General features: G+C 42.7%; 1 protein-coding gene across 6 annotated transcripts in view; it reads right to left on the reverse strand.

The window, feature by feature from the left end:
- The window catches only part of znf644b (zinc finger protein 644b), a 189,979-nt gene that overhangs the window by 87,940 nt on the left and 84,138 nt on the right, over positions 1–17,901 (reverse strand). For 4 of the 6 annotated variants that reach the window (XM_043698769.1, XM_043698771.1, XM_043698765.1 and 1 more), the window contains exon 2: positions 8,985–9,130. The exons of 1 other annotated variant lie outside the window; for it this stretch is intronic. In XM_043698769.1, the coding sequence (XP_043554704.1) occupies positions 8,985–8,986 (2 nt within the window). In that variant the 5' untranslated portion in view covers positions 8,987–9,130. Of the gene's footprint in view, positions 1–8,984; positions 9,131–14,904; positions 15,066–17,901 lie in introns of all 6 variants that reach the window. One more of the 6 variants, XM_043698766.1, reaches the window with a different exon arrangement.

Genomic DNA, 17,901 nt, shown 5'->3' on the forward strand with positions numbered 1-17,901 from the left:
GATCCACGCCTTAAGTTCACCCACCTTATTTCTGATACTCCTTGCGTTGAAGGATACACACTTGAATCCATCTCTGTGTCTGCAAGTATTCCCAGTCAGTGCTACCTTCTCCACAGCCTCCCTACATTCTTGGACATCCTGACAAACAGCTAGTCTACTTGCTGGACTACAAGTCCGGATCCCATCCCCCTCCCAAATTAGTTTAAACACCCCCCCCCGAAGATAGCTAGCAAACCAACCCCCAGGATATTGGTGCCCTTCTGGTTCCACGTATGGAGTCAGCTATTACGAGGGAGCATAGCTTTAAATTAAGGGGTGGTAGGTATAGGACACATGTTAGGGGTAGGTTCTTTACTCAGCGAGTCGTGAGTTCATGGAATGCCCTGCCAGTAGCAGTGGTGGACTCTCCCTCTTTATGGGCATTTAAACGGGCATTGGATAGGCATATGGAGGATAGTGGGCTAGTGTAGGTTAGGTGGGCTTGGATTGGCGCAACATCGAGGGCCAAAGGGCCTGTACTGCGCTATATTCTTCTATGTTCTATGAAACTGAACTATACATTTCTAAAATACCTACCTATCAGGATAAAGATTTAGTACAATAATTGATCGATCACTTCTCGAAAACATCCAACAATGTACAATTAGAATACGGAAACAGAGAAACACATTCATTCATTCTCTTTAGTTTTATTCAGTATTTTTCTCCAAAATGTGTTCTGAAACTAAAGTAACATGAACTAGGTGACAATTTTAGAAAAAAATCAAGGACAAAATTTAAAAGTGTAATGTGGATGACTAGAAAGCTAACAAAAAGGGAAAAGATTGATTGTCAAAGTAAATTGGCAAGAAATTTAAAAACAAAAAGTAGCTTCTATAGGTATAGAGAAAGAGCAGCAAAATTGAGTGTGGTAATCTTGGAGGATGCAATTGTGGAAATAATAATAAAGAACAGGGAAAGGGCAGATAAACAATATTTTGCATTGGTCTTCACGATGGAAGATTCTATAAACATCCCAAAATGTCTGAAAAATAGCCGATAAAAGGAGGAAAGGTTTTGTAGCAGTCTCTATGACAAAAAAAACTGTTGTTATGGACCAAACCAGATTCCGCCAGCCCCAAGTATACCATTGAGATAGCCTAGACCTTAATGTTTACATATTTTTTTAAAAAGTATAAAGGCACGGTGTGCCAGATATGACTCAACTGGCCCACCACTAAGCTTTAATCAAAACACACGTTATTCTTGTGACACAGTTAAATGCAACAAAAGAAAGAATTGATGCAAGTTTATTCTATGGAAATACTTAACAAGATAACATATTATTTAACGACTCACCATTCTATATTGGAACAGATGATAAAGTATCCCATAAACAGAGCCTTGGCAAAGGCAATTCAGCAACACATTTATACAGTTATCATTCTCACAGTTAAAAATCACAACACCAGGTTACAGTCCAACAGGTTTATTTGAAAGCACTAGCTTTCAGAGCACAGCTCCTTCATTGGGTGGTTGTGGAGAATAAGATTTTAAGACACAGAATTTGCAAAAGTTTACATTGTGATGTAACTAAAATTATGTATTAAAAAGACCCGGATTGTTTGTTAAGTCTCTCATCTTTTAGAATGATGTTAGTATCAGTTCTTTCATATGTAAATTGCAAATTTTTTATAAAAAGTTACATTCTCAAGTGCACTTTAACAATTGGTGCCGTGTCAGCCCAGACAAGATATTGAAGGTGTTAACTCCCTGTCAGACTGATGTTAATCTTAAAAAAAAAGGATTTGCAGAATCTTATATGGATTCATGCAGTTTTTCAGCAAACTAAAATGTAATGCTGCAAGTACAAATTAGTCCCACAGACTTATATGTGTTTGTGTGCACACATGTGTGCGCGGGGGTTGATATGAGTGTCTGTGAGAGGGTGTGTGTATGTGTGCAAGTGAGCGTGTAAAGGGGTTTAGGTCAGAGAGAGAGAGAGAGAGAGAGAGAGAGAGAGAGACATCTGACTGGTGCAATGGGTTCACCTGTAGTGTGATATGAACCCATGGTCCCAGTTGAGCCATCCCCATGGATATCAAGCTTGACTGTCAGCCTCTGCTCAGCTACTTTGCATTGGTGTCAGTCCCAAAGTCCACCTTGGAGGACACTCACCCAAAGGTCTGAGGTTGAATGCCCCAGACTGCTGGCTGAGCAGAGGCTGATAGCCAAGTTCGGTACCCACAGGATGGCCTCAACTAGGATCTTGGGTTCATGTCACAGTATCGGTGACCCCATTGCACCACACACACACAGAATTAAACCCCTTAACACTCTCGCAGTCACTCATAACTTGCACTCCCCCACCCACCACATACACAAGTTTGTGGAGTGAATTTCTACTTGCAGAATTACATTTTACTTTGCTCAAAAACTGCATAATTCCATGTAAGATTCAAAAGCTAGTGCTTCCAATAAACCTGTTGGACTATAAACCTGGTGCATGATTTTTAACTTTGTACACCCTAGTCCAACACCGGTGTCTCCAAATCATCGTTCTCACAAGCTACCTCTCCAGTCCACAAGAAAAATCTGACCCTTTTGATTGTAAAAAGGAAGTCTTGCTGATTAAGACTTCACTCTGGCAGTAGAGAACTCAAGCTTTTAGCTCCTGAAGCCAGCAAAAACCACCAACTAAGTGATAGCAAAACTAAAAGCCTTCCTGGGCCTCTGTGAGCCCTCACACTCGTGATTCTTTGAGTCAAACAGTCAGGGTAGACAGGGACAAGGTAGTACTAATAAATTAAACTGCATTTATTTCAATGCAAGGGGCCTAACAGGGAAGGCAGATGAACTCAGGGCCATGGTTAGGAACATGGGACTGGGGTATCATAGCAATTACGGAAACATGGCTCAGGGATGGGCAGGACTGGCAGCTTAATGTTCCAGGAAGGATAGAAAGTGAGGCGAGAGAGGGGAGGGAGAGTGGCATTTCTGATCAGGGATAGCATTACAGCTGTGCTGAGGGAGAATATTCCCAGAAATGCATCTAGGAAAGTTATTTGGGTGGAACTGAGAAATAAGAAAGGGATGATAACCTTATTGGGATTGTATTATAGACCCCCTAATAGTCAGAGGGAAATTGAGAAACAAACTTGGAAGGAGATATCAGCTATCTGTAAAAATAATAGGATGGTTATGGTAAGGGATTTTAACTTTCCAACATAGACTGGGACTGCCATAGTGTTAAGGGTTTAGACGGAGAGGAATTTGTTAAGTGCATACTAAACAAATTTCTGAATCATTATGTGGATGTACCTACGAGAGAAGGTGCAAAACTTGACCTAGTCTTAGGAAAGAAGGCAGGGCAGGTGACTGAGGTGTCAGTGAAGGAGCACTTTGGGGCCAGCGAGCAGAATTCTGTTAGATTTAAAATAATGATGGAAAAGGATAGACCAGATCTAAAAGGTGTAATTCTAAATTAGAGAAACGCCAATTTTGATGATATTGGGCAAGAACTTTCAAAAGCTGATTGGGGGCAGATGTTCATAGGTTAAAGCGACGGCTGGAAAATGGGAAGCCTTCAGACATGAGATAACGAGAATCCAGAGGAAGTATATTCCTGTTTCGGGTGAAGGGAAAGGCTGGTAGGTACAGGGAATGCTGGATGACAAGAAATTGAGGGTTTGGTTAGGAAAAAGGAGGAAGCATATGTTAGGTATAGACAGGATAGATCGAGTGAATCCTCAGAACAGTATAAAAGGAAGTAGGAGTATACTTAAGAGGGAAATCAGGAGGGCAAAAAGGGGACATGAGATAGCTTTGGCAAATAGAATTAAGGAGAATCCAAAGGGTTTCTACAAATATATTAAGGACAAAAGGGTAACTAGGGAGAGAATAGGGCCCCTCAAAGATCAGCAAGGCAGTCTTTGTGTGGAGCCGCAGAAAATGGGGGATGATACTAAATGAGTATTTTGCATCAGTATTTACTATGGAAAAGGATATGGAAGATATAGATTGTAGGGAAATAGATGATGACATCTTGCAAAATGTCCAGATTACAGAGGAGGAAGTGCTGGACGTCTTGAAATGGTTAAAGGTGGATAAATCCCCAGGAACTGATCAGGTGTACCCGAGAACTCTGTGGGAAGCTAGAGAAGTGATTGCTGAGCCTCTTGCTGAGAAATCCATATCATCGATAGTCAAGGTAAGGTGCCGGAAGACTGGAGGTTGGCAAACGTAGTGCCACTGTTTAAGAAGAGTGGCAAGGACAAGCCAGGGAACTATAGACCAGTGAGCCTGACCTCGGTGGTGGGCAAGTTGTTGGAGGGAATCCTGAGGGACAGGATGTACATGTACTTGGAAAGGCAGGGATTGATTAGGGATAGTCAACATGGCTTTGTGCATGGGAAATCATGTCTCACAAACTTGATGAGTTTTTTGAAGAAGTAACAAAGAAGATTGATGAGGACAGAGCAGTAGATGGGATCTATATGGACTTCAGTAAGGCGTTTGACAAGGTTCCCCATGGGAGACTGATTAGCAAGGTTAGATCTCACAAATACAGGGAGAACTAGCCATTTGGATAGAGAACTGGCTCAAAGGTAGAAGACAGAGGGTGGTGGTGGAGGGTTGCTTTTCAGACTGGAGGCCTGTGACCAGTGGAGTGCCACAAGGATCGGTGCTGGGCCCTCTACTTTACATAAATGATTTGGATGCGAGCACAAGAGGTACGGTTAGTAAGTTTGTCGATGACACCAAAATTGGAGGTGTAGTGGACAGCGAAGAGGGTTACCTCAGATTACAACAGGATCTGGACCAGATGGGCCAATGGGGCCGAGAAGTGGCAGATGGAGTTTAATTCAGGTAAATGCGAGATGTTGCATTTTGGGAAAACAAATCTTAGCAGGACTTATACACTTAATGGTAAGGTCCTAGGGAGCGTTGCTAAACAAAGAGACCTTGGAGTGCAGGTTCATAGCTCCTTGAAAGCGGAGTCACAGGTAGAGTATTGAGGAGAGGAGTTGGGAGGTCATGTTGCAGCTGTACAGGACATTGGTTAGGCCACTGTTGGAATACTGCATGCAATTCTGGTCTCCTTCCCATAGGAAAGATATTGTGAAACTTGAAAGGGTTCAGAAAAGATTTACAAGGATGTTGCCAGGGTTGGAGGATTTGAGCTATAGGGAGAGACTGAACAGGCTGGGGCTGTTTTCCCTGGAACGTCAGAGGCTGAGGTATGACCTTACAGAGGTTTACAAATTTATGAGGGGCATTGATAGGGTAAATAGGCAAAGTCTTTTCCCTGGGGTGGGGGAGTCCAGAACTAGAGGGCATAGGTTTAGGGTGAGGGGGGAAAAATACAAAAGAGACCTAAGGGGCAATCTTTTCACACAGAGGATGGTACAGGTATGGAATGAGCTGCCAGAGGATGTGGTGGAGGCTGGTACAATTGTAATATTTAAGAGGCATTTGGACGGGTATATGAATAGGAAGGGCTTGGAGGATATAGGCCGGGTGCTGGCAGGTGGGACTAGATTGGTTTGGAAATTGAAAATTTTTACATTTGCCCAGAAACTGATAGCGACATTTCAAAAATTAAAAATCTAATTTAAATCTACATGAGCAGTGTGTGATGGAGATGACTGGTTCAAGTGATGTGTTGGATTGATTGATGGATATCAGTTGATTCAAAGTAATTGCGTCTGCAGCAAGTGATTGTACCTTGAAGACATTTCAGCTTAATTGACGAGCTAGAATTCAAGCTTCTGAAACTGACAATTGTAATATTTGGACGGGTGTATGAATAGGAAAGGTTTGGAGGGATATGGGCCGGGTGCTAGCTGGGACTAGATTGGGTTGGTATATCTGGTCGGCATGGACGGGTTGGGCCGAAGGGTCTGTTTCCATGCTGTACATCTCTGTGATGATGAAAAACACATCCAGGGAGAACTCAAAGCTGTTTACCTGTCTAAAGGAGACATTTCGCACCACTGTGACAACACCCCCTCTGCAAGAAAAACAGGACAGAACTTGGCTCTTAAAGACACAGTATTATTGCAGGATCCAGCTGCCGCACTGTATTTGGATTTCCAAGTGGCAGTCAATAACACGCCACATAGAAGGTGTTTGCACAAGATATTGACAGTAATGTACTGACATGATTCAGGATTGGTTAACAAAAATAAGACAGCGAGAACAATTTATGTCATGAAAGAAGTGGGGAGAAAGATATGTGTAGAGGAGAATATTATAGGTGTAAAGTTGAATGAGGGTGGATAGAATATCATAGGATGGCACTAGTTGGTGTTGATAGGGCACGGGCGTTGTGTGAGAAATAAAGGAGGTATAAGTGTTGAAAGCAAAATTTGATTTTATTAGTCTCCAGCACATGGAGACAGTTTACAACCTACCTGCATCCTCAGCCCACAACCTCTGCTCTTTCCCCAGGGACGCCCCATACCAACAAAAATCAGTCTTCCAGGGCTATTTATTCAGCCAGGAAATATCCCATATGTACACTCTTGACTCAGGAGAAAAGCTCTGGGTCTAAACCCCAAGGGCACAGTTCTTAGCCATACAACTAATGATAAATTTATATTCTTAAATATGCTAAGGACTTTTGAGAATTCTCAAACTTTTAATGGGCTTGTAGGAAAATGTACTTGTCAGGCCTTATCTCTACCGTGCTGAAATAACTACTTGAAAGACTGTGATGCTTTACTTCATTTAAGTCCCTTCCTTAAATAAAACTCTAATCCTTAAAGTTCAAAATGAAATCCATCATAATGGCTTACCAGAAATCCAAAACATGCACAATTCACCATCATAGTCACAAATTGACATGGATGCTACATTTGCAGGAAATGTTCTCCCCATGTGGTGTTACAACAAACAAATGCAACCTTCATCTTATTTCCCAGAGATGCATGTATCAACAAAGCACACAGTTCAGCAGGTTACATTTACATCAGATCACCTTACAAAATACAGCAAACTGCTACCACAATGCCATCTTCAACATGGATACTTGCATAGGACTTCATGGCTTCAGGGTGTCCCAGAATGCTTTACAGCCAATTAAGTATGTACCAAAGTCACTGATGTAGCATAGGAAATGCTGCAGCCAAACTATGTACAGCAAGGTCCCAAAGAAAAAGCAGTGATAACTGCCTGCAAAGTTCAAACTGCAGCCTTGTCAACATCATATGTAAAGTCATCACTTTAATTCCTCTAAACTTTTCAGGGTTTCTTGACATCAAAATATAATATTTTACACCTAACTTCACAAATTCATTTGCCTGTTCAATTATCTAGGTCACCTTGTTGTCTCCAACATCCCTTCTCAGAGTTTCCCCAGAGAATAAACTTGCTGTTGGCATCAAAAGCACCAAATCTCAATGCTCTCTTGGTAAAGTGGATGCAAAAGCAGTTGAATTGAAATAAATAGCAAAATCCAGAGGTGACAGAAACTTAAGACTCATCTCCAGAATCTGATATTATTTTGCAGGTAACAATAACAAGGAAAACCTCCAACAAATTTACAAAACTAAAAGTTATTGTATTGAAGGTATACAAATTCATAACTTCATGCTGGTCTTCAAAATGATGATTATCTTTTGAATACCGTACACCTGGTAACATCTGACTACTCTTAAAGCAACTGGCCTTTAAAGGGAAGCTAAATAAGCATGAGGAAAACAATAGGAGGATATTCAGGCCAAATTTGATGATGATCAGGAGGCAGAGACTTGCATGGAGCAGTGAACAGTTGGGCTGAAATGCCTGTTTTAATGTTGTAGTGTCGCCTTTTGGTCCATAAGAACATCATTCATGTCCATGTCAGTTGCCATGGAGCAATCCAGTCAGCCTCACTGCCCCTTGGCCTTGCAAGTTTACGTCTTTCAAGTGCCTCTTCTTAATTGGGAAAATTTTAGGAGACACTTGGAAGTAGATTTGAAAGCATTGAGAGAGCAAAATTTGAAAAAGAATGCATCACAGTGATACAGAAATCTGCTCTTGCCCCCTGCTATTTTTTTTTCCCAGTGATCGATTCTGTTCAGTGACAGCAACCCACCCAGCAGTGGCAGAAAGCCAATTAAATCGGTAATCAGCAGCAAATATCAAAAGGTAATGCATCAATCCTATGCTAGGTCAAAATCTTGAGTGGAAATGCAGTCTGAACATTTAATGAAACAAACCAAGTCTAAGGACATCTGCAGGAAAAGGTTTGCCATTGCAAGAGCACCACTTGGAATGACTCCTATGGTTAAGTTATTGTCTGCCATTTTGTTCTACTGTCCTTTAAAGAGTTAATCTCAGTAACTAAATAACACTCCAGAAGGCTAAAGTAAAACAAAGAGCTGCCTATGCTGGAGATGTGAAACAAACAAAAACAGAAACTAAAGAAACTCAGCAGATCTGGCTGCATCTACGGAAATAGAAACAGTTAATATTTCGAGTCCAGTGACCCTCAGTCACAACCAGTTCTGATGGGTCACTACACTCAAAATGGTAACACAGATGCTGCCGGACCTGAGAGTTTCTCCACCAGCAATTTCTGTTTTTGTTTGTTTGACTGTGAAGACTGCCTGAGAACCAATAGTTCCTTCTTCCTCTTCAACATATCTACCACCCTTAATGGGATGGCTATACCAAGGCAGCCGAATTGGTGACCTTACAGAAATTTGAACTAAAAGACTGGTTTCTCCAAGAATTGGTATGATGCAGAAAGTTGTCCCAGCAACCAAAAATACTTTAAAGTTAGAAAATTCAACCTAGCATAAAACTTTAAAAGTATCATGTAAATATTTGACTCGAATAGTATAACCTGGAAAGATGATTAACAACAAATTCTGAAAACAATTTTACAAGAAAATTAAATAGAAATGTGAAACACACTGGTATACAACAGTATTCCAGCATCTCTCAAATGCTCCATGTCAGAAATACTGGCAAAGAAAAAAGTTAAAATATTTATGAAAAATTGTTACATTTCTTACATTTCTTTCAAGTTCTTTTCACTTGCTACTTCCGTCTCCTAGTCTCTTCTGATTGTTCACAATCTTGCTTTTTTTCACCAAAGCTATTTCTCCTCAGATGCACTGAGCTATCTGTCTTTTTCCAAGTCGAAAGAATTTGTCTGTAACTAAAAGGGATAAATCTTACAGCATTTCAACGAGATTCACTTCAACTAAATTTTTCATACTAAACAGTTCCACATTAACCATTTTGAAGCATTTGTTTTGCCACCTTCCTCACATTACTATAAGTACCAGCTTTAAAAAGGAATATATAAAATTTTGTCATGTCTTGCAATCAAAGGAGGTCTCTGACCAGTGGAGTGTCACAAGGATCCGTGCTGGGTCCACTACTTTTCATCATTTATATAAATGGATGTGAGCATAAAAGAGGTACAGATAGCAAGTTTGCAAATGACACCAAAATTGGAGGTGTAGTTGGCAGCAAAGAAGATTAGAGCTGAAAATGTGTTGCTGGAAAAGCGCAGCAGGTCAGGCAGCATCCAAGGAACAGGAGAATCGACGTTTCAGGCATAAGCCCTTCTTCAGCCCTTTTTTCTCAGCAAAGAAGATTACCCCAGATTACAATGGGATCTTGATCAGATGGGCCAATGGACTGAGGAGTGGCAGATGGAGTTCAATTTAGACAAAAGAGGTGCTAAATCTAGGGAAAGCAAATCTTAGCAGGACGTATACCCTTAATGGTAAGGTCCTAGGGAGTGTTGCTGAACAGACAGACCTTGGAATTCAGGTTCATAGCTCCTTGAAAGTAGAGTCGCAGATAGATAGTGAAGGCGGCATTTGGTGTGCTTTCCTTTATTGGTCAGAGTATTGAGTACAGGAGTTGGGAGGTCATGTTGCGGCTGCACAGCACATTGGTTCGGCCACTGTTGGAATATTGCGTGCAATTCTGGTCTCCTTCCTATTGGAACAATGTTGTGAAACATGCAAGGATTCAGAAAAGATTTAAGGATGTTACCAGGGTTGGAGGATTTGAGCTATAGGGAGAGGTTGAACAGACTGGGGCTGTTTTCCCTGGAGCGTTGGAGGCTGAGGGGTGACGTTATCGAGGTTTCTAAAATCATGAGGGGCATGGATAGGATAAACAGACAAAGTCTTTTCCCTTGTTGAAAAATGTGGTGCTGGAAAAAGACAGGCAGCATCCGAGGAGCAGGAGAATCGACGTTTTGGGTATTAGCCCTTCTTCAGAAAGTCTTTTCCCTTGGGTGGGGAAGTCCAGAACTAGAGGGCATAGGTTTAGTGCGAGAGGGGAAAGATATAAAAGAGATTTAAGGAGCAACATTGTCCATGCAGAGGGTGGTGTGTGTATGGAATGAGCTGCCAGATGAAGTGGTGGAGGCTACTACAAATGGGCCGGGAGCTGGCAGGTGGGACTAGATTGGGTTGGGCTATCTGGTCGGCATGGACAAGTCGGACTGAAGGGTCTGTTTCCGTCCTGTACACCTCTATGACTCTAATTGATAAAGCAGCTTCAAAATTTAAAATGAATTTGAATTCTAGTCTCCCTGCTGGATGTTGTGAAACTTGAAAAGGTGATTTACAAGGATCTTACCAGGGTTGAAGGGTTTAAGTTATAGGGAGAGGCTGAATAGTCTCCGAGTGCATGGGAGAAAGACTTAAAAGGGATTGAAGGGGCAACTTTTTCATGCACAGTGTGGTCCATGTTGGAATGAGCTGCAAGAGTAAGTGGAGGAGGCTAGTACAATTACAACAACATTTAAAAGGCACCTGGATGGGTATATGAAAAGGAAGGGTTTAAAGGGATATGGGCCAGGTGCTAGCGAATGGGATGAGAGGTTTTTTCCCCATATCTGATCAGCATGGAGTAGTTGAACCGCAGGGTCTGTTTCCAGCTGTTGCCTATGGATCTAATACATTAACTAGAATTTAACTATCTGTAACTGCTTCAACAGCTTCCTCATTTCCCCTTCCCCCACCTCATCCTAGTTTCTAACCTCCAGCTCAACACTATCCCCTTGTCTTGTCCGGACTTGTCCGGCCTGCCCAGCTCCTTTTCCACCTATCCACTCCACCCTCTTCTCCCTGACCTATCACCTTCATCTCCTCCCCCACTGACCTACTGTACTCTATGCTACTCTCTCCCCACCCCCACCCTCCTCTAGCTTATCTTTCCACGCTTCAGGCTCTCTGCCTTTATTCCTGATGAAGGGCTTTTGCCCGAAACGTCGATTTTGCCTGTCCTCAGATTTTGCCTGTCCTCGGATGCTGCCTGAATTGCTGTTCTCTTCCAGCACAACTAATCCAGAATCTGGTTTCCAGCATCTGCAGTCATTGTTTTTACCTCGTTGATTTACTAATACTAACCAACTGTAAAAGATCAATAATAAAACCAGAAATTGGAGATATTCAGCAGGTCTGGCAGCATCTGTGGAAAGCATTCAAAAGATACTATTTCACATTTAGTGACCCTTTTTCAGAATCGTAAAGATTGTCTGCTACACTAAATCGGAGTTAAAAATCACAACACCAGGTTATAGTGCAACAGGGTTACTTGGAAGTACTAGCTTTCAGAGTGCTGCTCCTTCATCAGTAACTTGATAGCGATGGAATAACTTCAATAGATGAGGAATGTTAAAAATGGATTTAGATTAGCTCCAAATTTTTCCAAGCAGCTTTGCTGGCTCAGCAGCAAAATTCAGCAGGCAAAATCCTCACTAGGCAGAGCCAAGAAGCCAAATAAGGAGGACCATAGCTTGGTAAATGTTTTGTTGAAGGCCCGACTCTCCATTAATATTCAGCTATATTACCAAACAAGCTAGACCCAAGAAAATTCGACTTTGAACCTAGAGCAGGTACCCAGCAAATTCAGCTCACCGCTTTGGACCAAAGGGTCTGTTTCCATGCTGTACATCCCTTTGACTCTATGACCAGGCAAAGCACACTTCATGGGCATGAGCCACCTGCACCTTCTAAGAACTTGGAGCAGCATTTGGCAAATCAGCCCCGCAAACCAGCTCAGCTGTTTAATATGATCATGGTTGGTCTCATTTCGGTGTCAACACCACTTTCCTGCTCGCTCTCCATAATAACTCAAATGTACTCAATTAACCCACTGCCCCAGTATCAATCGAACTCTGGGATACAGATTCATGACCAGTTAAAAGTAGTCATTTCTTACTTTTTGGCATGGGGGTGGCACAGTGGTTCAGTGATTAGCACTGCTGCCTCACAGCGCCAGGGACCCAGGTTCGATCCCAGCTTCAGGAGACTGTGTGGAGTTTGCACATTCTCATCGTGTCTGCATGGGTTTCCTCCAGGCAGGCCAGTTTCCTCCCACAATCCAAAGACGGGCAGGTCAGGTGAATTGGCCATGCTAAATTGCCCATAGTGTTAGGTGCATTAGTCAGAGGGAAATGGGTCTGGGTAGGTTACTCTTCGGAGGGTTAGTGTGGACTTGTTGGGCCGAAGGGCCTGTTTCTACACGGTCAGGAATCTAATCTAACAGCTTTGAACCAGACATTCTTTATAATAAAACTAAAACCTCATTCTGGATGGCCTCATGGAAGGAAACATTTTCTCTTCATCTACTTCGTGAACCCCCTTTAGCATCATATATATCTCAATTATATCTCCTCTCTCATTCTTCTCAACTCCAGAGGGTATAGGCCTGAAGTCCCAATCTCTCAAGACAAAGCCCTCAGCTCTGGAATCAATCTAGAGAATCTCCTCTGAACTTCTGTCAATGCTCCTGCATCCCTCCTCGGGTAAGGGACTAGAATTGTACACAGCACTCCAGGTGCAGTTTCACCAATGCCAGCAATACTTCTCCACATTGCTGTCGGAATAAAGTATCAATTATCCAGTACATGAGGTCATTTAGCCCATCAAGTTTGGACCACCCAAAATATACTACGACCAACACTAACCCCACTTTCTTGCATGAGCTTCAGAACCTTGAATATTATGAGACTCCAAGTATGACGTTATTTGTATTACTGAGACTTGGTTGAGAGAAGGACATGATTGGGAACTAAATATTCCACAATACAGATGCTTTAAGGCAGGGTAGAGAGGGATGTAAAAGGGGTGGAGGAGTTGCACTACTGGTCAGAGAGGATATCACAGCTGATCTGATGGAGGGCACTATGGAGGACTCTAGAAGTGAGGCAATACGGGTGGAGCGCAGAAATAGGAAGGGTGCAGTAACAATGTAGGACTGTACTACAGGCCTTCCAACAGCTAGTGTGAGGCAGAGGTACAAATGTGTAAACGGATTATGGAAAAATGTAGGAGCAGAGATGTGGTGATTGGAGATTTTAATTTTCCTAAGATTAACTGGGATTCACTTCGTAATAAGAGTTCGATATGGAGCAGAATTTGTAAGGAGCTGCCAGGAGGGTTTTAGAGAGCAGAATGTAAATAGTCCAACTGGGGAAATGGTCATATTGGACATGGTGTTGGGGAATGAGTCCAGCCAGATGGATGACGTTTCAGTTGGGGATTACTTTGGGAATAGTGATCACAATGCTGTAAGTTTTAGAATTCTCATGGACAAAAGATGAGAGTGGTCCTAAAAGGAAGAGTACTATATATTGGGAAAAGGCCAACTATAGCAAAATTCAGCAGGAGTTGGGGAATGTGGATTAGGAATAGCAGTTTGAAGGTAAATCCACATTTAATATGTGGGAGGCTTTTAAAAAGAGGTTGATTAGAGTGCAGGACAGACATGTCCCTATGAAAGTGAGGGATAGAAAGGGCAAGATTAGGGAATCAAGGATGAAGGGTGAAATTGTGAGACCAGCTAAGAGGAAAAAGATTAGATTACCTGATTAGATTAGATTACATTACAGTGTGGAAATAGGCCCTTCGGCCCAACAAGTCCACACCGACTCGCCAAAGCGCTACCCATCCATACCCCTACATTTACCCCTTACTTAACACTACGGGCAATTTAGCATGGCCAATTCACCTGACCTGCACATCTTTGGTCTGTGGGAAGAAATCGGAGCACCCGAGGAAACCCACGCAGACATGGGGAGAACGTGCAAACTCCACACAGTCGCCTGAGGCTGGATTTGAACCCGGGTCTCTGGTGCTGTGAGGCAACAGTGCTAACCACTGTGCCACCGTGTCGCCCAAAAGGAAGCATACATAAGGTCTAGGTGACCAAAAACACATGAAGCTTTGGAAGAACATCAGGAAAGTAAGACCAATCTGAAACGAGGAATTAAGATGGATAAAACACATCATGAAGTATCTTTAGCAGATAGGATTAAGGAAAATCCCAAAGCCTTTCATTCTTATCAGCACCAAGAGGTTAATTAGAGAAAGGGTTGACCCACGCAAGGACAAATGAGGAAAGTTATGCATGGAGTCAGAGAAAATGGGAGAGATTCTTCATGAGTACTTTGCATCGGGATTCACCGAGGAGAGGGACATGACGGATGTTGAGGTTAGGGATAGATGTTTGATTACTCTCGGTCAAGTTGGCATGAGGAGGGAGGAAGTGTTGAATATTCTAAAAGGCATTAAAGGTGGACAAGTCCCCAGGTCTGGATGGGATCTATCCCAGGTTACTAAGAGAAGTGAGAGAAGAAATAGTTGCAACCTTACAGGTACCTTTGCAGCATCCTTGAACACGGATGAGGTCCCAAAGGACTGGAGATTGCTAATGTTGTCCCCTTATTTAGGGGATAGCAGGGATAATCCAGGTAATTAAAGACCGATGAGCCTGACGTCAGTGGTAGGGAAGTTGCTGGAGAAGGTACTGAGGGAAAGGGCCTATTTAAATTTGGAAGAAAATGGACTCATCAGTGATAGACAAAATGTTTTTGTGCAGGGAAGGTCATGCATTGCCAACCTAATAAAATTCTTTGAGGAAGTGACAAAGTTTTAAATATATATTAAAAAAAAAACTTACCTTGGGAGTTTCAGGGTTCTTCATTTTTGTGGCTGCAGTTGGAGTGGTTGGAGAGACAGCCAGGATCAGTGGCCCGATGGGAAGGTAAAAACCTACCTCGGGAATTTCAGGTATATATTTTGGCAGCAGCTGTGTCCCAAGACACTACATGCCCTCCTCCTCTAGCCAAAAACAAAAGGACTCGTGTGTTGCTAAGGTAAGGCATTTCAATTGATATTTCTTGCGTATTGTGATTGATTAAAAATTTACTATTAGTTGGTTAAATTGAATAAGATGACAGAAGTACTAGAAATTATTTAACTCAAATTTGTATAAAATTAATTAAATAAGTAGAGATGGCTGGGCAAGTGACGTGCTGTAGCTGTACGATATGTGAGCTGGCTGATCCCATTGAATGGCAGTACCATATCTGCAGCAAGTGTTGGTTGCTGGAAGAATTCCGCATCAGAATTGATGATCTGGAATCTGAGCTTCAAACACTGTGGCACATCCGGGAGGGGGAAAGTGTTACCTGGATACATTATTTCAAGAGGCAGGCACACCCGCTAGATTAAGTAACTCAAATGCAATTAGTGTTCAGGAACAACATGGTGTGACTAAGTGAGGCAGGTAGGGGGATTCTGAGTTCAGGAGTGCAGGAGCCTCAGCCCTTGACCTTGCCCAACAGGTATGAGATTAGCAAATTGAGAGAAGATTTGCAGCTCAGGTTGAGGTTCTGGATGTAGGTTTCCTCGCTGAGCTGGAAGGGTCATTCAGATGTTTCGTCACCATACTGGGTAACATTTTCAGTGAGTCTCTGGATGGATTCTCGTCTCAGTTTGGCTTGCCCTCGAAGCGGTATCCTTCCTTATCCGTATGTTAGGATACCAGTGAGAGAGGATCATGTCGTTTTGTGGCTAGTTGACACAAAACGACATGATCCTCTCTCACTAGTGTCCTTACATACAGATAAGGAAGGACACCACTTTGACTGTGACAACACACCCATCCTAGGACAAGCCAAGCTGTGACACGTACGAGAATTCAGAGAAGCAGAGCATTCCAAGATGAACTCTTATCCACAAACACATTTGACTTGGACCCCATTTACCACCCCTTGAGAAAGAGCAGGAAGTGACATCAGCATAGTAAATGACATCACCGACCCAAAGAAACACAAACATATAAACAGAAAGCAGGAATCATCAGCAGCGCTTCGTCTGGAGGCTTACTGAAGATGTCACCTAGTATGGCAACGAAACATCTGAAAATGAACCTTCCAGCTCAACGAGCAAACCTACAGGAGATTTTTGCTCCTTGTATGGAAGAGGAAAAGGGCTGTAGATAGGATAAGCCAGCTGACCACGGCACCAAGGTGCTGAAGACCATTCAAGAAAAGGGGGGGGGGAGCAAAAAGGCAAGTAATTGTTATAGGGGATTGTACAATTAGGGGGAATAGACAGTATCCTTTGTGAGCCATTTCGGGAATCCTGCATGGCGTGAGGGTGCAGGACATCACAGGCTGGCTTGAAAGGGTGTTGGAGGGGGAGGATCCAGTTGTTGTGATCTGCATTGGTACAAACATCGCCAATGCGAGGAAGGAGGACCTGTTTGGGGAGTATCAAGCACTTGGAAGGAAATTGAAGAACAGGTCCTTGAGGGTCAATCTCTGGATTACTGCCCGAGCCACGTGCTAACTCCTGGCATAGGGATAAGAAAATTAGGGAAGTAAACACGTGGCTAAGAAATTGGTATGGGGAAGAGGGATTCCATTTCATGGGACACTGGCATCAGTTTTGGAACTGGGGCAATATCTACCAATGGGACAGTCTCCACCTGAACCGATCTGGAACCAGCGTTCTGGCAAAAGGATAAATAGGGTGGCCAGGAGGAGGAGGAGGAGGAAAAGCAGTAGGGAGTATGGAGCCAAGTTGAAAGATAAACAGCAGGTTAGCATGTGTGCAGGTCTGAAGTTCAAGGTAGACTAGGGATGACGCAAAATGGAAGGATAACTTAGGACATACTACTAGAGGTGATGGAAATCATGAGGATAAGAAAATTAGCATTAAGGTGCTTTATCTGAATGCTCATAGTATTTGTAACAAAGTAGATGAATTAACAGCACAAATCATTGTGAATGATTATGATGTGGTAGGCATCACAGAGAATGGTTGCAGGGGATTCAGGACTGGTAGTTAAACATCCAAGGATTTACAACTTATTGAAATGACAGGGAGGTGGGCAGAGGGGGTGGGGTTGCTTGTTAGTTAAGAATGAAATTAAATCTATGGCACTAAACTACTTCGGGTCAGAAAATGTGGAGTCTGTGTGGGTGGATTTGAGGAACCACAATGCAAAAATAAAAAGAGGGAGTTACGTACAGAGCTCCCAGCAGTGGTCAGAACCAGGAAATAGATAGGGCATGTCTGAAAGGCAAGGTCACGGTGATCATAGGGGACTTCAACATGCAAATGGGTAAATAATGTTGCCAGTGGATCCAAAGAGAGGGACTTCATGGAATGCTTACAGGACGGCTTTTTGGAACAGCTTGTGATGGGCCCTACAAGGGAGCAGGCTATTTCTGGGCTTAGTGCTATATAATGAGGCAGACTTTAGAAAAGATCTGAAAGTAAGGGAACACTCAGAAGGCAGCGATCATAATATGGTAGAGTTTAGTCTGCAATTTGAAAGAGAAGGCAAAATCAGATGTAATGGTGTTACAGTTAAATAAAGGTAATTACAGGGGCATGAGAGAGGAACTGACGAAAATCAACTGGAAGCAGAGCCTAGTGGGAAGACAGTCGAGCAAGAATGGCAGGAGTGTCTGGGTGTAAATGAGGAGAGTACAGAGGTTCATTCCAAAGAAAAAGATTATCCAAGGGGGAATTAGACAGCCATGGCTGACAAAGGAATTCAGGAAATGTATCACAGAAAAAGAGAGCCTATAAAATGGCCAAGAGCACTTTATAGGTTCAAATCAGAAAGATTGGGAAATCAGAAGATTGGGAAGGCTACAAA

This window comes from Chiloscyllium plagiosum, chromosome 11, assembly GCF_004010195.1.
Source record: "Chiloscyllium plagiosum isolate BGI_BamShark_2017 chromosome 11, ASM401019v2, whole genome shotgun sequence".
NCBI lineage: Eukaryota > Metazoa > Chordata > Chondrichthyes > Orectolobiformes > Hemiscylliidae > Chiloscyllium > Chiloscyllium plagiosum.